Source organism: Mastigoproctus giganteus, chromosome 10 (genome assembly GCF_048544385.1).
Source record: "Mastigoproctus giganteus isolate SK-2022 chromosome 10, ASM4854438v1, whole genome shotgun sequence".
Classification (NCBI taxonomy): Eukaryota; Metazoa; Arthropoda; class Arachnida; order Uropygi; family Thelyphonidae; genus Mastigoproctus; species Mastigoproctus giganteus.
This window is the reverse complement of record NC_143584.1, coordinates 168,274,766-168,298,205: the sequence shown is the minus strand read 5'-3', so window position 1 is coordinate 168,298,205 and position 23,440 is coordinate 168,274,766. Positions and strand designations below refer to the sequence as shown.

Sequence of the window (23,440 nt, the reverse complement as noted above, 5' to 3'; positions counted from 1 at the left end):
GTAGCCCTTTGAAAAAAGTCAGCTATTGGGTTATGACCGGTTCAGATCACACAATGTTCAGATGCAATCCCAGGAGGAATCACAGCTAACTACATGATTTTAATAGGCTTCACTGCATCCGATGCATGTCAAATTGTGATTTTATTCCATAAAATCACAGTTAGCATTAGAATTAGTAGAGGTATATGATGCAAGCTTATATAGTATCAGCCAAAAAAAAAAACCCCTTCCCATTTCATCCATCCATTCACTCCAAATGTTTAAGTTGTTGACCTCACTCAAACCAATGTAAGTTTACACACATCTGTTCTACAATTATCTTTCCTCAATTTGAATTTGTCTTCTCAGGTGAGTAATCTGAGCAAGAGGAAGAAAATCCCATCAGCATTGAGCTTGTTCAAACCATTGAAGGCCTTATACACCACAGTTAGCTCAATTATATCACCTCGCAGGTGCCTAGTCTACAGATGCTGTAATTTGCAGAACTTAAGCCTTTCTTGGTAACAGCAACCCTTTGTTCCACTCACCAATCTCATTGCCCTTCTCTGTACTTGTTCTAGCAGTTGTCCTTCTTAAAGTGAGGCCTCCAGAACTGTATGCAGTACTCAAGGTGTGTGTTCCCTGCTAGCAAAATTCTTGTATATTGAGCAGACACCATTATGCTGTACTTTACATTTGTTAATGTTAAACTTCAGTTGCCACCCCTTGTAGCTTGTCTGCACTGCTCCAAAAACTTTATCTGACTGCACAATTACCATCAGGTCCTTTTCATTCTCCATTACTCTGAGTGTACCACCACCCAGTTGGTATGTTACTCTGGGGTAACTGCTACCCATATGCAGTACTTCACATTTGTCAATGTTAAACTTCAGTTCTCACCTCTCAGCCCAACTGCTCAACTTTTCTAGATCCAGTTGCAGTAGTGTACTGTCATTAACAACTCTGTATTGTCTGCAAACTTAGACATTAATCCTGATGTACCTTCAACAATATCATTGATAAATACAGAAAACAACAATGGGTCCAACACTAACCCTGAGGGATCCCACTAATAACATTAGTCCACGAAGAGCAGTGTCCATTGATTACCACTCTGTCGTCTCCCACTCAACCATCCTTTTATCCATTGGAGCAACTTGACGTTAATGCCATTCTGCTCCAATTTGTACAATAGTCTTCCATGCGCAACAATGTCCAAAGCTTTCCTAAAATCCAAGTATATGATATCAAAATTATTTGTTGCATCCAATTCCTTTGTGACCACATAGTATCCAATCAGATTTGTCAGACAAGGCTTCCCCTTAACAAACCCATGCTGTCTGAATTATAACTGCAGTCATGTCTTGATGATCCTGCATTGCTTCTTTAACCAGTGATTCCATTATTTTTTCTATAACACAAGTTAAACTAATAGGTCTGTAATTGCTTGTGTCATCCTTTGATCCCTTTTGCAAATTGGGGACACATTTGCACATCTGGTTTTGGGTATCCCCCCCCCCCAGAGTCCAAAGAAGTTCTCATTATCATGGTTACGAGTTTGCTTACTTCCTTCGCTGCCTCCCTTAGTATAACTGGATAGATCTCATCCATCCCAGGTGCCTTTCTTATGTTCCATTTCAACAATTTCTCCTCCACTTTGCTCTCGGTTATTACAAAATCATTTAGCTCCTTATAGACATTCCTCATGTGTGAATGTAGATGGAAAATACTCATTCAGTTTGTCAGCTACTTCAGCAGGTTCATCAACAATCGAACTGCTATCAAGTGAACCAATCTAATCCGTCACCTTCGTTCTAGATTTTGCATAAGTAAAAAAGTCTTCGCTGTTTTACTTTGCATCCTTTGCCAAAGATTTCTCATAATGTGCCATTGCTTGCCTAACCTCCTTTGTGATTTGATTACAGACTACCATAGTCTTCTGTTTCACCTGATAATTTATATGCATCCCATGCATTTTTCTTCTCTGCCATAAGTTTCATTAGTTCATCTGCCATCCATTTGGGCCTCCATAGCCAGGTGGGCAGGAGCAGCAGTGCGTAGCACACAATTCTTGATTAGACCGGGGTTCGAGCCCGTGACCACCGCATATTGTCGGAGCAATATGGCCTTAGTTGCTAATGCTCCTAAAAAAAAACCCCAAATAATAATAACAGCCATCCATTTAGGCCTAAAATCTGAATTACCTTGAGGGAGAGAGTGAGTCAGAAGTAGAAGAAAATCACCAAGTAAGAGAAGAATGGATATCCAGCTCAGAACTCTGGGTGTGCCAAGCCCATACTCACCAGATATGAGCCTCTGGGGTTGCTTTTATTTGCTATCAGAGGTTTCAGACTACCGTACAAACAGTCCTCCTGCTCAGCAGAACTGTTTGTATGGTTATATTGGCCACAAGAAAACATTTATGCATAAAATTGAACATTTCAGACGTTTGAAAAATAAAACATTACATTAAGATATGTTAGAGAAATTTGCAAAATGCCTTTGGATTCCGTATGAATCAAACTGCTCATTCATACAAAATCCAAAAGTTTGCTTTGCTCACATTACAATGATTGTAAGTCATTGCAACTTGTGATCAAGTGCCCTTCATTGTTTGGTAGAACATTATGCTGCTAAGTGCTTGTGTTGTTTAGTTAATTTCATTTGCATTTTGCCATTGCAAATATCAGAATGCTTTTAACATAGCATGCTATGTGATTTCCATTCTATACTCTGTTTAATGAAGTTTGCAGGTAGTCAGCCCATCGATAGAGGGGCTAACTAAATGAATATGTTTCTCCATTTACTGTGTAGGAAGAAAGTTGCTGCTTGCTTTTGAAGGCTCTTTCTTTATCTTTGCCACAATTCCCAAGTGTTCCCCCTCATCCCTGAAACACCTTTAACTTGTCTGAAAGGTATTCTTGGGTTCTGCTTCCAAGATAGGTTACTATGATGCAGTGACCAAGGAACTGGATACAAGAAATAATTTTGATATCCTATATAAAAATAAAACATTATTTATACTTTTTATACGGTATCCTATACAGTATAAAAAGCCTTTAGGAAGGCTTTTTATACTGTTACACCTAAAAGACTTTTTAGGTGTAACAGTAATAGGTGTAACAATAAACTGGAGCAATGTGGCATGGACACAGTCAACTTGGCGATGGTAAACTCTGCAACAAAAATTATTTTGAAAAGAAAATTTTATACATGTTTTCATTTAAGGTTATTATAAATTTATTAATGGAAATTTGTTAAGCTAAATATATTAGCACAATATGTTATTTATTAAGAACACATGTTTATTAGAAGAGAATTTATGTAGTTAAGTATACGTCTTTGAATTTTTTTAGCAATTCTGAGTATTACAGCTCTGATTCATACTATGAAAAATAAACTATAAAACTACAAATCCTTTACTGATAAAAATGATTGGTGCCTCCGTAGCCAGGTGGGCAGGAGCAGCAGTGCGTAGCACATGCTTCTTGATTAGACCGGGGTTCGAGCCCGTGAGTCACCAAATACGGAGGATGCAGAAAGGTCAGGGAGTGACCACCACATATCCCTGGAGCAATATGGCCTTAGTTGCTAATGCTCCTAAAAACCAAATAACAACAACAACAGCATTTTCCGTATCTGTATAAATTTAGTAATAAAAACGTCATTAATGAAATTTATTGATGCCATATTATGAACAAGATACTGATTACTGTATCAATAAGATAAGTGGTTGAACACTGCTGAATTAAATGGGGGGGGGAAGCTGAAGTGAGCATGCCAATGTACTTGATAAATAAGGAGGCACTGAATTTAAAGAGCTGCCAGAGCTTTGAGCTAAATATGAATAAACATCTCTTGCACTGGAAATTTTTATGAAGTAAACTGCATCATTCATTTCCCAGAAGTCAAGAATGGATATATTTATCTTTATACCTTCTTGAAACTTAAAAACAGTAATATAAGCAAGAAAGTGTTTTAGATGGATCAGTGTAGTTTTATAAAAAAAATGCATTGCATTTCATAGAGCCTATCAAAAGAAAACAGCACTATAGGTGTGTATGTGTTATAGTGGAATTTATTGTATGTTTAGTAACAGCAGTCTTGTTATCAAAAAAAAAAAAATTATTTCCTGGATGACCTGCTTTAAATGCACTGCAACAAGAAGTTAAAACTAGAGTTCTACTGAAAACACAGGAGTGATGTGAAGAGAAGATAATGCCTAGAATTATCAGCTTGCTTGGCCTCTGTTTAGGTTTGCTTTCACCAGAAGTTTGCAATTTACACTGACTTAATTCTAAGATATTTTAAGGATTTGTTTTTGGTATACAAATTTAATTAAAGCATTCCCACTAGAGGGTTAATAAGCAAAAATTACACCAGATTATTACTTTGTGGAACTGTCTCACTTAAATTTTTGTATTTGCTAGTTAATTAAAACTACAAATAAATTACGTGGCATCTTTACAGTTTTTGGTTTACTTATTTGTTGATAATGGTTTCTAATTTACTTTTAGGGAAGTATTGAGCTTCAGGAGGATGGGTCTAGACGCTCTGAAAAGAGTCCTTCGCGTCATTCACGTTCTCCAAGTGCTGAAGCAGCCCACCATTCACGTAGCCCTCGTTCTCGCTCAAGATCTCGATCTTATACAAGAAAACAATCCAGATCAAGGTAAGATATTTTCAAAGGGGTGTATATTTCCTTACATAAAATAAAAAATCCTACATAATTCTCTACAAAGATGAACTCTAATCATATATGAAAATTTTACAGGAGTTTTGGAATTTGCAATGCTCCACTACAAATATAGCAAAAAAACTTTTCTTTACATAATAAATTTTTTCTCAAACTTATTCCACCTTCCAAAGGTCACTATCGACATGCAGATAACACTAGTTTACAAATTTAAGTTTGTTCACTGGGGTTTGAATTTCAATAGGTCCCACCGACAAAATATGTTGCTGTGATTTCAAATATGACTTAAGATTTTTTTCTATCACATCCAGATACATCACAATTGAAGAAATAAAAAAGTATTGTTTTTTACAAAAGTGTATAACTTTATTGTATTTAGTAATGACAAATTGATAGGATTACATTTTCATATCAAAAAATACGTAAATACTAACAAGCATTAATCAAACTTCTGAAACTTTCATTAATCAGACCTTCATCTCTTTGTTTGAAAACAATGTTTAATTGTTTTTCTTTTATGTACAATGTCAGGTTTCTCTCTTTTTAAACACCAGCAGTAGTCGGTCATCATGCTTGTATTCCACCTTCCCTGGTACCTCTGCTCCATTTCCTTTATATCTTTATGGATCTCTCCCCTTGTTCTTTGCTCATCTGTGGAAGATTTGCAGGGGAAAAATCAAGATGAGCATGCAAAAAGTGAATTTTGATGCTCATATTGCAACCTAAATTGCAAAGGTTTTTGAGCATATTTTGAACAATTTTCTCATAATCCTGTGATTTATGATTTCCTAGAAAGTTTTCCATTACGAGTATAGAGGAGGTGGGTTTGCTATGATTTTTTTTTGGCTGAATTTGCTAATACAGTGGATTCCGGTTATTTGGGCCACCAGTTAATCGGGGCAGCCGTTTATTTGGGTCAAATCTTAAAAAACAGAACCCAATCCGGAAAATAGCCAGGGTTTATTTCGCTTAATTGGGACAACATGCCTTTAATCAGGGCAGGAGACTGCAGCACTGGAGATTACACTACGATTGTCTTCAACTGTACTACGTGGTTGTTCGGATTTCTGGAGGTCACAGCCATAAAACAATAAAACAATTAGCAGTCACCTGTTTATTGGGCTTTTCTGTTAGTGGAATCTATTATAAACGGATAGTAAACTCAATCTTATTGAATTTGCAATAATACCGACAGCTGGAATTCTGTGGGTTATTATGGTGAAATGTGTTTACACTTCCATGACATCTTCAATCATAAAAAAATTCATTTTTGTAATCTTCCCTTCATTCCTATTTTTAAAGCTTTGTAACTTGTTACTCCGTTCTCACTTGCGCTTGTTGTGCTACTTGCAATTTGTGTGCGCTGTGTTCTTTGTTATTGATTGCTTGTCTTTTTACTGTTTTAAATTTTAACCCCCACCCACAAATGTCAGTGAACAGAAATGTCAACTAGTTTGTATGTACATATTCCAGTACGTATTAATTATTCTGATTATCACGTATATTCTTCCGATTTCACGTATCATTTAATTTAATTGTTAAGGTAATAAAGGGTAAATTTGTGCTTAATATATCTTTACTTTTATAGCATGTGGATAATATTCCTCCTATTTTTGCTAATTAGAATCGCTGTTTAATCGAATTAAAATTCAATTCATAAACGTGATCACAATGACCAGTGTTTACTGCACATCGTATAATTAACAGTACTTTACTGTGGTGAGTCCATTGTAACTTGATTTGATTGTATAGTGAACCAGTTTTAAAGCTGGGGTCCTTGTATTTTTAACTATTTGCGTGAAACTTCGGATAATTGGGGCATCCGCTTAATCGGGCCAACATGCACTAGTCCCGATGTGTCCCAAATAAATGGAATCGACTATTATATTTTTAAGAGCCTTTTAAAAGCAATCCGGGCTTCCCTTTCAACGTTAGTCGTAGTTTCAAACTGACAGTCTACAACCAATTTTCTAATTTGGGGACCAATGAAGATACCCTCTAAGTTTTGCCTCAGATAAACCGGGAAATTTACTGCACAGGTACTTAAAGCTGTTGCCATCCTTATTCAGTGCTTTAACAAAGTGCTTCATTATGCCTAACTTGATATGCAGTGGAGGTAAATGTATTTTATCTGGCTTCGCCAAACTTTCATGCACAATATTTTTTTACCCCGGTGTAAGATTGTGCCTCCAAGGCCATTTCTTCTTTGTCCAATGCAGCGCTTTAGCTCTGCTATCCCATTCACAAATAAAGCATGGCATTTTAGTGTACCCACCCTGTTGCTCCAACAACGTAACACTTTTAAGGTTCCACATAGTTGCCATTTGTGATCTTGATATTTAATTTTCTTCAAAAGCAACTTTAGATTGTCATAAGTTTCTTTTAAGTAGACTGAATGAGCAACTGGCACAGATGTGTACTTATCTCCATTATACAAGAGAACACCTTTTAAACTAGTCTTAGAAGAGTATATAAATAGTCTCCATTCACTAGGAACATATGGAGCTCCTAAGGCACTTATTAAATGTGATATCACTGCAATATACGAGAGGACCTTGTGAAAAATACCGTATAAACTCCCTTTCACGGTTTCTGTACCAGGAAAATTATGTACCTGGAGCAAGTAAGTTCTTCACTTGAAGTCCGGATCCCAGAATTTCAGCAGCATACTTTGGAAGACCTAAGTCCCTTACCAAATCGTTCAGTTCGACTTGCGTGAATTGCTGTGGCTTTAAAATATTTTCTGGTTGATAACATTCCTCTTCTCTAACCTGTTTAGCTTCTGCTTTGGTGGAAGATGATGTGGACTCCAAAGTTTCTGGTGGAGTTTTTACAGGCAGATCAGGTCCATGTGGAACCGATCTTATGGTTGACGGTAGATCTGGATATTTGATGTCCTTTTTATATTTTGAATTGCAAACCTTTAACGTGTCACATACACAAAAGTAACATTCGGAATGGCTGTACTGGCTTGCACCACACCATAGGAATAGCAAATGGCAAGCACACCTTTTTTCCTTGACTCCATTTTCTAAGATGTTCGACAAATGTATGGCATACTTTATTCGGTGCCCACGATTTATCCTGATCGCCTAGTTTTATGTCAAAGTATGCATAATACGATTTTTTTATAAAATCAGTAATATTTCGCCTCTGCCTAACATGAACGAAACAACCACATATGTAACAATATGTCGGGACTGTTTATACACTTTCTGGTTGCCATACTAAAAGAAAACTAACACACAATGAGAGCTCACGGCAGTTTTTACAGGAGTACTTGTGACCACATAAGGGATGTGCCACTTATATAGGCTCTGTGGTTGAGTGGACTGTACAAACAAGTGAGTGCATGCTCAGACAAGTTTAACCCGTAACTACACACAGGAGTCTCCCAGACTCCACTTGGAAAATAAAAGATGGGTCGGAAGAGCGGGATGGGGGGTTGTTTACCTTTGTGGTCACGGTCGGCTACCTTGGTGTGTGTGTGTGTGGCTACTGGTTAAACGTGCACAAACTGTTGTATTTGAGGCAAATATTTGATACTGATTACAAATATAGGGGTATAAAAATTGTAAACCATTGCAGAAACTATAGTTATGTACACATTTGCATATAATACCTAGGTAATATTTTGTTAATGAATTGTGAAAAATCTTTACATGATAGAAACAAACGGACTTCGGTTTAGTAATCAGTAAACATGCATAAATAACTGCCACATACTTTTACTCAAACCCTAGATACAGAGTACAGAGTATTTTTTGGGTCTAACGGCACCAGGGATTTACCCCATCTCCGCGTATGTTCTTTGTATCGAGGACGGTACGCTGTCTAGGCCAGAGGTTTAAAAGTGTGTGGATCATGTATTGTGTAATATGTTGTGCCCCTTGTTCCTCTGGCTTGTTAGCCGCCAGGCCCCAGATGGGACCTGTCGTTTACGTACTCCGCCACGTGGAGGCCAGCCAGGTGTTCCCTTATAGTTTGCTCTGGCAGGTCCTACCACCTATTTTCCTGAGATTTCAGTGGCTAGGACCTAAAAAAAAAAAAAATAGAAAATAAAATAATAATAAAAAAAAAAAAAATCATTAAAATAATAATTCTTCTTTTCTTTTGGGCACAGATGGTACATTCTACGCAACTTAGACGGGCTATACGGGATAAGCGCTGGAGATAATAATATTTCCTAATGGGTCGGGCATGAATTTTGGTGTTTTAAATTTGTACGTGTGGGGCAAGCGCTGTTGTAAAGAGAAAGAGATGGGAGGGGAGGTGGAAGACTGGGGGGTTGGAAATTGGAAGTAAGGGGTCTATAGGGAAGATGACCCCTGTTGAAATAGTGGGGCATGCCCATGCCCCACCAGAAGAGAAAGAGGGGTGGCAGGAGGCCATCCCCCCCTGCTAGGGAAAGGGGAGTAAAAAGCAGGCTAGACAGAGCCAGGGCACCATATGGCTGTATGGCATCATAAGATGTAATCTTCAAGGTCCAAGTCCAAGTTGCAATCTTCGTCTTTGCATTGGTTCAGTGGTGGTCCAAGTCCAGAAGTCAGGTCCAGTTTGTCATGCTCATGTGTTGTATCTGCCTCAGGTGGTCACTAGTTCAGAGTTTCGCAGTCTTTCATAGGTTAGTGATATGTGGTAGGGATCTTTGTCTTTCAAAGAGTTCGCGGGCAAAGACGGCGAAAGCCCGGTAATTATCTTCTTCTTGCAATATTATTTCTTCTCGGTTTTTTAGCAAGGAGGTGATGCGTGTATATCGCTGACATCTGAGGTCCTCGTAGTTGTCACAGTCATGGATAAGATGTTCCCATGTTTCCTCCTGACCGCAGTTACAGCTCGGGTTGTCAGAGATTCCCAGCTCGTGGAGTTTTCCTCTGAAGGAGCCATGTCCTGTAAGAAGGAAGGTGGTGTGCAAGCCAGGAGAAAACCAGGACGGGGAAATAGGATATACCCTGCTGACATCGGGTATAAATTTTTTGGTGACTTGCCCTTTTGTGGTGAGATTCCATCTATTTTGCCAGATAGATTGCAGGTGTTCCGTTAACCTCTTATTTTCTGAGGATTTGCTTTTTTGTGGATCTGTTGTGTAACCTAGATAAGTTGTGGTTCTTCCTTTCGAATGTTGGTGTAGCAGCCCACAGCGCACAATCTCCAGGTCCAAGGGAAGGAAGCCTGCCAGGACCTGGAGCGCATGGGTGCTCACCGTGCAGCAGGCTCTAGTTGTTGTCAAAAGTATGGATCGGTGGATCGACTCCAGCTTTTTCTTGTTGACTGCTGTGTTTGCTTTCTGATACCAGGCACCTGCACCATAGGAAAGGATAGGGGTGAAGAGGGCTTTGTATAGAAGAGAGAGGGCCCTCTTCTTTAGTCCCCAGTCCCTCCTGGTGATTTTGGTTATCAGGGCCGAGAGCCTTCTTGTTTTCGTTCTGAGATAACAGAGATGAGATGTGAAGTTCAAGTTTCGGTCTAGTGTTATTCCTAAGTATTTTAGTTCCTGTTTGAGTTTGATGGTCGCTCCATTTATTTTGATTAGTGGAGGTCTACCAGGGTCAAGAGCACCCCTGAGGAGTATTGAGTTTGTTTTTTCGGTTGAGATTGTTAGAAGATTCCTCTTGGCCCAATCCTGTAGCATCTGTGTGGCATGATTGCCTATGGCCTCCAGTTGAGCCCTGCTGTCTGCTTGAAGCATCATAATCAGATCATCAGCGTATGCCTGTGTAATGACATTTGGAACATCCAGGTTTAAAAACTCATCAAGCACCAGGTTCCAGAGGAGCGGCCCCAGGACGGATCCCTGGGGGCAGCCCCTGTAAACCGGTCTGGATACAGAGGTAAAGGGAGTGCTGACAGTGATTCTTCGGTTTTCCAGGTAAGATTTCATACAGCGAAATAGATTTGATGGGATTTCAGCCTGTCGGAGCCTGGCCAGAACGCTGGGCCACCAGAGGGAGGCAAAGGCTCCAGCGAAGTCAATTGAGATGAGGAGGAAATATTTCCTATTAGTTTCTGACTGCATCAATGATCCTCTCGAAGGCATCAGTGGTGGAGCATCCCCTCCTGAAACCAAATTGGTTTCTAGACATCAATTGAGCATTCTGGTAACGGTTTTCAATTCTGTGGTAGATGAGTCGCTCAACGAGCTTACTCAGCATCGACAGCAGAGCGATAGGCCTGTATGAGCCTAGCATGTCCTGGGGTTTAGTGGGGTTTTTCAGGATAAGTCTGACTCGGGCTGTCTTCCACGAAGTTGGAAAGAAACCCTCTGTGAGGCATTGATTTGCTAGGTTTAATATAGTATCCGGTATAATTTCCACTGCCTTTTTTAGTATTTCCGGCTCTATTTGATCTTCACCAGGAGTTTTCCTGTTTTGCATTTTGGCTGCAGCTATGTTGAGTTCCGTTATCGTGAAAGGTGGCTTCACTGTCTGGGTGGAGTATTTATCATTCCCCTTGCAGAGAGTTCTCTGTTCATGCGTGTGTAGAATTGTTGAAGGTAGGAGGATATGGTCCAATATATTATTAATGGAAGAGTGCCAGGATCTAGTGTATGTCTCTTGAGGTGTTAAGGTGGCAGCAACGACTTCTCCCCTGGGCAATTTACTGGTGGTGATTTTATATACCAATCCCCAGGGGTCTGCATTTCCCACTGTGGAGACAGTCTTCCCAGGAGTGTCTCTTTCTTGTTTTAATTTGAGCCGTATATTGGTTCCTGACCTCCCGGTATTGCTGTCTGAGTATGTCAACCTCTGCTTGGGGCCAAGATCTGCGTGCCCTTTGGAACCTTTTTCGGGCATTATTCACTCGCTGTCTTATTGCCTGGAGTTCTGGTGACCACCAGTGGACCACTTTGGGAATGGGCTTCTTCTTCCTGATGGCTATGTTTGCTGCTTCAGTTATAAGCTGCGTTACTTTTTGTTGGTGTTGGTCAGGATTGAGATATTTTGGGTCGAAATTTCTAGCTTTTTCCATCAATGTTTGTTGGAATAAGTTCCAGTCTGCTTTTTGGATAGCGTATCTTGGCGAGACGGATCTAGGTGGATACTGTGCTACGAGGGAGTGGTGGAGGTCAAAGGTTAGGACTCTGTGGTCTGAGGTAGTCCTGTGTTCTTGTACCACCCAGGGGGAGAGATGCCCAACAATCGACCGAGTGGCCAGAGTTACATCTATATTTGACTCCCATAGTGTGCTGGAGAAAGTTGATGGTTGATTAGGTCTGTTCAGAACTGCTAGATTACTGTTGGAGATGTAATCCTCCAGGCGCTGACCATTTCTGGCACCCCCACGATCTGGTCTCTCACTGTGCCAAGCAGGGGATCTGCAGTTGGCGTCCATTCCTACTATGAGTTTGGCATTCTGCATTTGTAGTTGGATATTTTGCAAATATCTTGTTACGGGCAATATATCTTCTCCCGGACGGGCATATATAGAGGTGACATAAAATTCCCCTAACGGTGAGGCTATATGGGCACATACGGCCCAGTTTGTACATAGGTCTGAGATCTTGGTTACTGTGAGGTCAGGATTCCGGACAGCGATGGCAGCTCACGGGTTGTCTCCATCAACTTGTACGATCTTGTAATGTAGGGGGTAGCCTTTTACTTCTTTGTTGTTAGGTATAAGGCTCCTGTAGCATTAGTATGTCATAATTTTCTTCCGTGGCTTTTTTTTAGCCATTTGTGCGGCAACAGCCTTAGATCTCTGAGCATTGTGCTGTGCGAATTTAATCTTTTTTTGATTATAGTGATTCCTGTTATTCCCCATAGTCGGTTCTGTTTTGTACACTCTTAGCCTTTATGTAGATTGGACGCTTATTATCCCATAGTGAGTGATCAAATGGCAGCTTCATTTCTTTACAATTCACACAAATTGCAGGTTCTGCTTTCCTGGGGCAAAATGCGAATTCATGTCCGATGTCTGCACAATGCCCACAGGTAGGCTGTGTTTGCTTACAGGTGTGGGTTGTGTGACCAAAGCGGCAGCACCTGTAGCATTTGGGAACAGCTACATGCTCACGAAAACGATGGCTGCCCCAGTTTATATAGATTCTTGTTTGTTGGCTCAATGATTTCCAGGCCGCTGCTGAGAGCTCTATGATCCAATTTATGGCATTTCCGTTTCTGGATTTAGTTTTATATTTCGGCATAATGTGTTGCCCTGATTCTTCCTCCATGAGTGTCTGCTTCAAGTTTTTGCAGTATATTTCCTCTGTTAATTCTTCTGGTGTTGTTTCTTTGTCTACATCAAATACAATGATGCTTGGCCCTTTCCGTCTAGGAGGCTCTGCTAGGAGTCCCAGCGTTGGAATTTTGGGGTTGCTGAATATACCTTTTATGTCCTCCGCAGTTTCAGTTTCAATTAACACCCCTACGTTTCTTGTTTTCCGAATAGATCTAATCTTAGTATGCTTGAAGTCACCCTTCAGTTTTTCTACTATTGTTTGTTTTACTTCTTCACTGGTCTTGTGTGTTTCTGTAGAGGCTGGCTTTAGTACAACTAGGTGCTGTTTTGGTATGAGGGTTTTTCTCTGTGCTGTTGTGGTTCGGTTTGTAATGGTGCTTTCATTTGGCTTGTTTAGGTTGGTCCTCAGCGCTTGGGAGTAGGTAGGGATGCGCTGTAGCATTTCCTTTGCCCTACTGTTTTGATAGACGAAGTTTGGCTAAGGCAACCTCTTTTTCCAAGTTGGTCTGGACTAGGATTGTCTCCATTTTCATCCATAATCCCACTATTTCCCCCCGGAGTGCAGTTGTAATCCTATTATGTTGATCTTTAAATAGGCTTTCTAGGGTAGTCCTTAAAATAAGAGACTGCTCCAGTGCAGTGCCTTCGGGCAGTCTGGGGTCCAGTGGGGCTTCTTGTTTTTCCTGCCCTTTTTCTGACACATTTTCTTGTTGGGAGATAGTCTGCTCCGTTTGGTCTTTGTTCTCGCTTTTGGAGCGGGTTTTCATCTCCGATCTGGGAGCTGTGGATTGCTTGCCCTTTCTCTTTGCTGTGGATGCTGTTAGAGTACTGTCCAAATCTTCGTTATTCTCTATAAGTGTTGGGTCATCGTTATTTATAGCCTTTTTCAGAGGCGTACTTGGATTTTTCGATTTTACGGCCAGGTCCGGATTATCGGGATTGTTTCGGTTTATCGGTTCCATATTTTCCCCGGATGAAGAGTTCTGAACGGCAACTACTGAATTGTTTAGCTGCAGGAGTGCAATGCTTAGTGCAGATTCTGTTTAAGCTTGTTGACCTAAGCTTGTCAGGTGGGGGGGGGGGAGAGATCTCAACCCTAATCACCAAAATATCTGGATGTTGTGCTTAGTTTATTATTCGTTCTGGGAGGTCAGCACTGTGCACATTATTATATATATTCTCAATATCATGATGTAGTGACATTACCTGACTTTTATTAATCCTGTGTTAAATATATTTAGTACCCCTAAAATGTTTTGGATATAGATATCTTGAAGTAGCAAGTAACTCGCACTAACGGTCACTCAGACAAGGTCTGACCAATCAGGGCTCGACCGCGTGGGACACTGAGAACGTATTGTTATATGTATTCAAAATATCATAAATGTAGTGACATTAAATAACTTTTATTAACCTTGTATTAGATCTAATATATTTAGTACCCCTAAATGTTTATGGTATAGATGTCTTAAAGTACGTGGCAAATAACTCACACTAATAACGGTCACTCGGACAATGTCCGACCAATCAGGGCTCGACCGCGTGGTGTACACTGAGAACAACTGTCTTTGTTTATCAGGCACCATATTAAAATTAGGCAGAAAACCAGTAAAATATCTGATATTCATCATGCAAAAACATGTAGCTTTAAAGTTGTTCATTTGCAATTCCCGATAGTTGATATTATCATCATTTAAGCGATATTTGCGGTACCGATAGCTTTAACAAAGTTCAACTTAATATACAATGGGAAGGTCTCACGTTGTAGCCCAGCAAGATCACTGCTAAAGAAAAGTGACCATAATTTTTGTTTACCTTGGCTGATCTTCACGAAGTTGATGTCTGTGGATGCATCTTGAGAAGAGAAACTTGACGGACACAAAGTAGAGCAAGATGTGATACTTTAAACTACTAAAATCACGACAAATAGTGGAGCACCAAAACTGTGCGTCTTACCAGTAATTGGACAGCGCCCTCTTTTAAACCCTAGATACACTGTAAACCAGTGTAATTAAATCAACACAGCTCTATTTATAAAATAAAAGAAGTTACATAGCCTCGAGTACACATGGTGTAGATAGCCATTAACTTTGTAGATACCAGTATATCAGTGACAAGATTTGAACATAGTTGCTTCTGTTGAAGTTAAAAGAAGTACCATTTATTTCCACTTTACATAAGACTTGGACTGCTTTCTTTTTTGCCTTAATATAGACCTTGTGCTTCTAACCGGTAAACCAGCTTTGAGATAACACCACTTTTGACCTGTTTGAGGAATTTTTATTATACAATAAATTGCATTTCATATTTATTTATTTTTCTTAATTTCTTGTAATAAGAGTTTATTTCTGCTTTACATCACCGATATGTTTATTATTACTTCATATGAAACACTTCAATTTAAGTTTCAACCTTTTTAAGAAATTTCAATTTCTTCATCATCCAAGTTGATGTGCATAACTCTAGAAATATTTAGAATGGAAAAATCATCTACAGTCCATTCTGGTTAATTGGGACACATCGGGACTAGTGCATTTTGGCCCGATTAAGCGGCTGCCCTAATTAGCTGAAGTTTTACGTAATATAGTTAAAAATACAATGTACCCCCTCTCCTCCCCACAATTGGTTCACTGTACAATCAAATCACGTTACGACGAACTCACCATAGTAAAGTACCTTTCACTATATGATGTGCAGTAAACACCGGTCATTGTGATCACGTTTGTGAATTGAATTTTAATTCTATTAAACAGCAATTCTAATTAGCAAAAATAGGAGGAATATTATCCCCAGGCTATTATAAAAGCAAAGATATATTAAGCACAAATTTACCCTTTATTACCTTACCAATTAAAAAATTAAATGATACGTGAAAATTGGAAGAATATACATGATAATCGGAATAATTAATATGTACTGGAATATGTACATACAAACTAGTTGACATTTCAGTTCACTGACATTTGTGGGTGGGGGTTAAAATTTAAAACAGTAAAAAGATAAGCAATCAATAACAAAGAACACAGCACACACAAATTGCAAGTAACACAATACGTGCAAGTGAGAATGGAGTAATGAGTTACAAAGCTTTAAAAATAGGAATGAAGAAAAGATCTGAAAAGTAATTTTTTTATGTGATTGAAGATTTCATGGAAGTGTAAACACATTCACCATAATAACCCACAGAATTCCAGCTGTCGATGTTATTGCAAATTCAGTAAGATCGAGTTTGCTGTCCGTTTATGATAGATTTCACTAACAGAAAAGCCCAATAAACAGGAGACTGCTTATTGTTTTTTGGTTGTGACCTCCAGAATTTCGGTCGAACCATGTGGTACCGTCGGACACAATCAAAGAGTAATCTCCAGTGTTGCGGTCTCCTGCCCCGATTAAACAGCATGCTGTCCCAATTAAGCGAAGTAAACCCTGGCTATTTTCTCGATTGGTTTCTGTTTTTTTAAGATTTGTCCCAAATAAACGGCTGTCCCGATTAACTGGTGGCTCAAATAACTGGAATCCACTGTATTTGATTTTACTGTATTTTTTTTGTTTTGAATAGTTTTTTGCCAAATACTTGTGTGTCAACAAAAACTATTGAACTCCAACTGCACTATAGTAAAAAGGGCTGCAACACTGAAAACTACTATTTGGAATCCAAAATATTTTGGCATATGGCAAAAAATTTGAATGTTGCATAAAATATATGATAAATTTCTGCAAATAACACTCATTAAAGGGGGATTACTTACACTTAAAATGGAAAATTTTTTTTTTTTTTTTAATGACAATTTTCCTTTATTTTAAAAAACAGTTTTCTGTTATAGGTCGGCCACTGGTAATCTGGTTCCACCGCGAATTCGGACATAATTTCCACGAATGTAATTTCAATTTTCCCAGGTCAACACACTGACCCGCTGCTACTGTTTTGGTGGCGTTGGTTGAAGCATCAGCTGTTGGCACGAACTCGTAAACACTGGCAAGTCATTCCCACTTGTTTTTCTGCATTTATTATTATAACCTGCTCACATTTGGCCCCAGCCATGGTTCCAATGCATAAAGGAAGTGCCTGTCATGGTGTAAAGCACAAACACCATACATTGTCCATAACAGATAAAGTTGAGCTTCTGAAACTCTGCTTAATTGTAAATTCCAGCAATTTCTCTCAGTTCCTCTTATCTTAGTAATTTTCTTTTAGCCATTCCTTTTTAGATTTTTTTTTTACAACACACTTATACAAACTTGGGGAAAAACAACACAATATATATATATATATATAATCTTTATTGTATACAAACGTGGTATATACAATAGACCCTTCACAGCAGCAATGCCAGGGGTTTTACATTGGATGGTGGACAATAATAGCCTTGGGGAGACGGGCCGAAATCGAAGTTCGGGCTCATCCCCCAGAGCCAACAATAAAATAGAATCAGTGTCAGATTATTTACAGGATATTATGCTTTTCACAATATTTACAATGAAATAATAAAGATATTCAGATTTACATTATGTTATATTAATATTTATATTCATAAAGATATTGTTGACTTTATTTACAACATATTCATAAAGACATCGTGCTTTGAACATTATTTACAATATATTGGGCATTATTATGCTGCCCTTATCAATGTGCACTTTGCCTGGCCAAGGCCAGGCTCTTAAGGGTCTGTCTTCGGTACCTCCGATCCTTCACAAACCTACAGAGGTCGCCGTCAATTGAAAGGATTGTGGGGAGCATCTCCCTGGGGAGAAAGCGGTCACTGAGTGATAGCCTGTTGTAGTGAGCTGTGAGCGTGGGAGCTGACCTCAGTCCGGGTAGAGAGATCCTCCAGCCACACAGTTCCCAGATGCTTGGCTCCGAGACCATTCCGGTTGTCATCTTGACAGTGAGAACAAGGCGTTTTTCAAATACAAGATCTGGAAGTCGGGCAAAGTGAAGTGACGTCGGCATCGCAGTTGTCCTTTGCTGGGGTGGACGACGATGTTTTTGCGTGATCCAACGAAGGAGCCAGTATTCGGCGGAGTACACGCGCTTGATGTTGGTAGGGGCCGCGGACCCCCAAATTTCCGAGGCATACAGTACGACGGAGTATACTGAGCTGTGATGTACCGTCGAGTCACATCCAGATCCCTAACTTGGAGCAGTTGTTGTTTTGTGGTCCAGCGCATTTGACAGAATTTTGCTATGAGCTTGTCAATGTGGGGGTTGAAGCTCAGTTTATAGTCGAAGATGACTCCTAAGTCTGTATGCATCTTGACCACTGGGAAGGGAATGCCATCTAGAGAAGCTTGGATTTCAGTGGGTTGGCGCTTCAGAGAAAAGACAATTTGGGCTGATTTGGCAGGGTTAATGAGGAGGCCAAATTGATGGAGATAGGATCCTAAGTCGTGTAACTTTTCACAGATCTTTTTATTGATGTTCGCCAGGGTTAATCTGAGTATATATTTTAATATCATCGGCATAGCAGAGTATGTCTTCTCTCTGTTGCACAAACGGAATAATAACAGCGGTGAATAATGCTCCGGAGAGAACTCCGCCTTGGGGAACTCCCGCAGTGATGTTTCTCCGGATTGTGTGTTGATCCGCTTTCAGAAGAATGGTTCTGTCAGAGAGCAGGGCTGTGATAAACCACAACATGTCACCTTTTATGTAGAAGTAGTTTTCTAGTAGGTGAACAAGTGAGGGGATACTGATGGAGTCGAAAGCAGCTTTCAGGCGATGTAGGTGACAGAAAGCTCTGCTTTAGCTTCTAGTGCACTAAGAATGGTGTTGGTTATCGATGTTAAATTGGTGACTGTGGATCTACCTGGAATGCCATAGTGAATCTGTGGGGGTTTGTGAGGCATGATTTGATTGATGATGGTGGAAAGTAATGTCTTCTCCATGAGCTTCAGGAGGCTGGAAGAATGAGAAATTGGTCTGAACTGTTTAATTAGGGTTGCAGATTGGCATTTAGGGTGTGGCCTCACAGTATATCTGTTCCAAAGAGGGGGAAAGTATTGCTGCGTTAAGACACGGTTAAAAATTGATAGTAGAGGACCGATTATAAATGAGCTAAGACATTTAAACATGAATTGTGGCACAAGATCGGGGCCTGCAGTTGCAGTGGGTGGCAATCCATTTATAGCAGTTATAAGCTGCTTCCTGGTGATGCGAACGGTGGCGAGCATATCAGTAGGGACGTTGTTGATGGGTAAGTTGCCTAGGTGCATCGGGGCCACAGTGTTTGAGAACCGTGCAATGTGGTCCATCCACAGTTCAAGGTCCAGTGCTTTAGGTAATCCTGTGTGTTGAAAGTCATAAAACGATTTGCCTTTTCGTAGGGTTGAATTTAAATACTTTTTAATTGCAAATATTTTCTGACGGTTGAAAACTGCCCGGGCTCTGGAGAAGGCAATACGATCTTGTATAGTGCCTGAAACTTTCCATCTCTTATGCAGATTTTGTTTTTGTTGAAAGCTGTTGTTCAGTGCTGGTGTCCACCAAGCTCTCGAACGGGGAGTGATGCAGACAGTCTTTGTAGCACCATAACTTGCAATGGTTCGAATCCATCTGGTCATGAGGTCCACAGCTAGCTCGAGATCACAATTATTGAGAGAGAATATGATGGATAATACAGCACTCCAACGAACTTGTTTTCACAAAATCTCTTACAATACTGACAAACTTATTGCAGTGTTTGAGAATTTATTTTATCATAATTAGTTTTATTGCAGCGCTCGCCGTGTGTGCAATAAAATAATCACAAACGACCTTTGTATGTATGCCGTAATAGCGTCACACGTATGTGGGTGACACGGCTTCTCAAGAAATAAAGTAACCAATATATGTGGCCAAGTTGGCCACATATATGCAACATTAAAAAAAAAAAAAAAAGACTTTTTTATATATATTTTAAGCGAAAAAATGACAACACTGACATTAGTATTAGTATTAGTAACGGCCGTATGGTGCAAGAAAGCCTATGGCTTATGCTGCACCAGCCAGAAAAAAAAAAAAAAAAAAAAAAAAATCCGAACAAAACAATGATAAAAACAAAAATTAAATAAATAAATAATAATAATAATTAATAAATAAATAAAAATAATAAAATGAAATTAAAAATTAAATAAAAAGGAAATTAATCCTATCATCCTATGCGCTTCCCTTACCCGAAAGTACTATCCAGATGACCTTTGAATTTCCCCAAACTGTCGGCCTCTACTACCCATGAAGGCAACTTATTCCAGTAATTTATAACTCGCTGGCTAAAATAAAACTTCCTGCAGTCCAATCTAAACATTTCCCCGCGTAACTTGAATTTATGTCCCCTAGTTCTAGCATCATTTATAATCTTGAAAATTTTGTCCTCATTCATTTTACTGATGCCTCTCAGAGCCTTAAACACCTCAATCAAATCTCCTCTAAGGTGTCTAGTTTCCAAACTCTGCAACCCACATATTCGAAGTCTTTCTTCATAAGGACGCCCTTTTGCCGATCTCACCAGGCGAGTTACCCTTCTTTGCACCCTTTCAAGAAGCTCGATGTCTTTCTTTAGGTGCGGTCTCCATACTTGAACACAGTATTCCAAGTGTGGTCTAACATAGGCCTTATATAATGGGATTATCACGTCCCTATCTCTACTTGCAACAATATTACAATATTTATTTATACAATATTACAACAACAACATTACAATATTTATTTTAGAATTACTAATCAAATTATTTCCTAAATATTTTTTGGCCCCTGGGGAATTTTTTCTTAAACTAGCTTGGCAATCAGCGTGCTAAAGGTAGAAGAAGGTGGTTAGCTGTTGGGTAAAATGTATGTGCTAAAATAACCACCGGTGATCCGGCAAACTCACTAATCCAGCACCCGACAGGTTCCAATGCTGCTGGATTACTGATGGTCGACCTGTATAGAGATTACTCCCCCCCCCATCCCTCACCCCCACACATGAGTCTCCTGACTGCCATTGTGACTGTTTCATTGCACTGTACAGTGTAATGAAATGTCACAATGTAAGCCTTTTGGGGCAGGAAAAAATGTAGTAGCTGAACAAAAAAATACAGTGATTCTTGATCTATAAGTGGTTATGCTAAATTTATAATTAACCCATGTGGATCACGCATTAGAAGGAATAGGCAAAAGGAATGATTCAGTTGGGTAAAATTAATGAATTCTAACCTTTGTTTTGAATATTCCTTCTAAATTTTTTTCCCCCCTTTATATCATTGGCGGGACCTTAAGTCTTTAGGGAGATAGTCAGGGTAGGGGAGAGGATTAACATAGACACATGTTTATCTGATGTGGGTCAAAAATAAAGATTACTCACATCTTGACTTGTCGTACATACGTGTATATCTCTGCACTTTTCAATATTTCTGTTAGAAAGTTGTGCAAAGAACAGTGTTTTAAAGGGGATTGTCAGGGCAGCAAGGAGTAAAAGAATACTCATATTGAACTATACTTTGGCAGGATTGTCATTAATAAATTGAGCGAGCTTGAACTCCTGGTTTGGCAATGCTGACATAATAGAGCCAATAGAAACTTTTACCTCCAGAAAGAAGGAATGGTTGATTCATGGGTTTTTTTTTTTTTTTTTCTCAAGAGCATCAACCAGATGTTCCCAGAATTAGAAGTTAGGCCTGCCAGCATAGAATCTTGGTGTTCATCATTCTTCTCTTTGATTGAATGCAAGTGCAATTTCATGGGGTGCACATTGGCATGTCACCTGAAGCAAAATATTGCATGTGTGAATTTTAAAGGTATATACAGTTTAAACTAAATTAAAATTTTTAAAATTGAACACTCAGAAGTACTTGCATTTGTTATTTTTAATTACTTTATTGAGAAAGAAATAATTTTGATTTCAAGCAATTTTGAATAAAATAACTACAACTATGTATATAAAGTGCTTAGCATCATAATACACAGCCATTTCTGAATAAACAGAAAATTTTTAAGGTGGCATCGTTTTAGGTTATATCTCATATTGTGAATGCCTTCACAACGAGTTGCCATGATATTGCACTACTTCGAATAAGTAACGCTTCACCTAAGGAGAAGACTAGTGTTACTTATTCGAAGTAGTGCAATATCATGGCAACTCGTTGTGAAGGCATTCACAATATGAGATATAACCTAAAACGATGCCACCTTAAAAATTTTCTGTTTATTCAGAAATGGCTGTGTATTATGATGCTAAGCACTTTATATACATAGTCTAAATTTGTTCGCAGCTTGAGGCTCTAGCCCTAAATGCGCCTTAGTCTAAATAACTACAACTATAATTATCACAATATGTACAGACAGTTGAAATACAAGTAAGGAGTGTTTACTTTGAAATGTGTTCAGATTTTTTTCTTCAATGACTAGCACTATAATGATGCATCTTGGGGATATCATATGGTCTTAAAGAAATTAAATTTGTATGGGGTGAAGGTGAAATGAAAGTGTGAGGTGTGCTACACGTAAGACAATTGTGAAGAGAAGTTCTACATGCTGGTGGATTGGAAGACCTAGTATGAATGCATCATGGGGATTTTAATTTGCCCATTATTAAATGGAACTGGTGAGTGAAACTCACCATCGGGAACAATTTTTAAATCAGCTAGGTAATTTTTATTTAGATTTCATCATTCTCCACAAACCAGATAAGATAGGGCTGTGACAGTATGGGAACCTTTATCAGGGAGTGAAGACAGGTGTCTGTGATGTCTTTGCAGTTAGACAGTGAAAGTATGGGTTTTTATTCAGGAATGGTGACTGATAGTTGAAGATGATATGTAGCCTCTGTAAACTCTGTCAGTAATTCAGAGGGCAAATACAGAGGAATTATGGAATACTTATGGCGTGATCACCAGTGGATCGACACTGATGGAAACCATATTGGCAATCACTGATTAGATAGAAGGCTTCAAGGTAGTTTAGGAGTTGGTGGTTGATCGATTTCTCTGTTACTTCAGGAAGATTGGAGGTAAGTGCAGTGGGATGATAATTTGCTAATTATCATCCCAAGCAGGAGAGAAACACCAGTATAGTGTAAAAAAGCAAAATCCAAAACAGGAGTAAGCTCAGGAGCACAGGTTTTGAAAGCAATGGAAAAATACCATCAAAATCTGGAGCTTTCTTGGCATCGAAATCATTTAGAATTCTTCTGACATCCTTTTCAGGGAAATCCACAGGAGGTATTGAGTGGAGTGTACTGGGAATAGTAGGAGGTGTTTGACCAAGATACAAGAATGAGAACAAAAGTAGGATGGTAGTAAGTTAGCTTTAACTTTAGTTGAGATGCAAAAGAACCATTAGGTTTTAAAAGAGGTTGCAGCAGAGATGGGTAAAAATGCAGTCAATATTGCAAGCAACCAGAATGCTGTACTACTGTTTGGACAAGTTGTCTACTCCCAGCCGGTTCAGTAGTTTGGGCTGATTAATAACTGCCGTTACTGTTAAATTGGATGTTATCAGATGTTTAGACAAAGCCTGAAAAGGTTCAATTGGTATCACATATTCAGCATGTTTTGTTGGTCCCTTGAAATCTTTGAAGATCAGTCATAGCCCCCCCCCTCCCAAACACAGGAATCTTTATATATTGGAAG

At 39.2% G+C, this 23,440-nt stretch overlaps 1 protein-coding gene across 5 annotated transcripts in view; it reads left to right on the top strand.

The window, feature by feature from the left end:
• Window positions 1-23,440, top strand: part of LOC150079461 (transformer-2 protein homolog beta-like) — a 168,595-nt gene that overhangs the window by 23,980 nt on the left and 121,175 nt on the right. For all 5 annotated transcript variants that reach the window (XR_016547589.1, XR_016547591.1, XR_016547590.1 and 2 more), the window contains exon 2: window positions 4,497-4,651. Coding sequence is in view for 2 of the 5 variants with exons in the window: in XM_090384103.1 (XP_090240229.1) it covers window positions 4,497-4,651 (155 nt within the window). In the remaining 3 variants the exon portion in view is untranslated. The remainder of the gene's footprint in view (window positions 1-4,496; window positions 4,652-23,440) is intronic.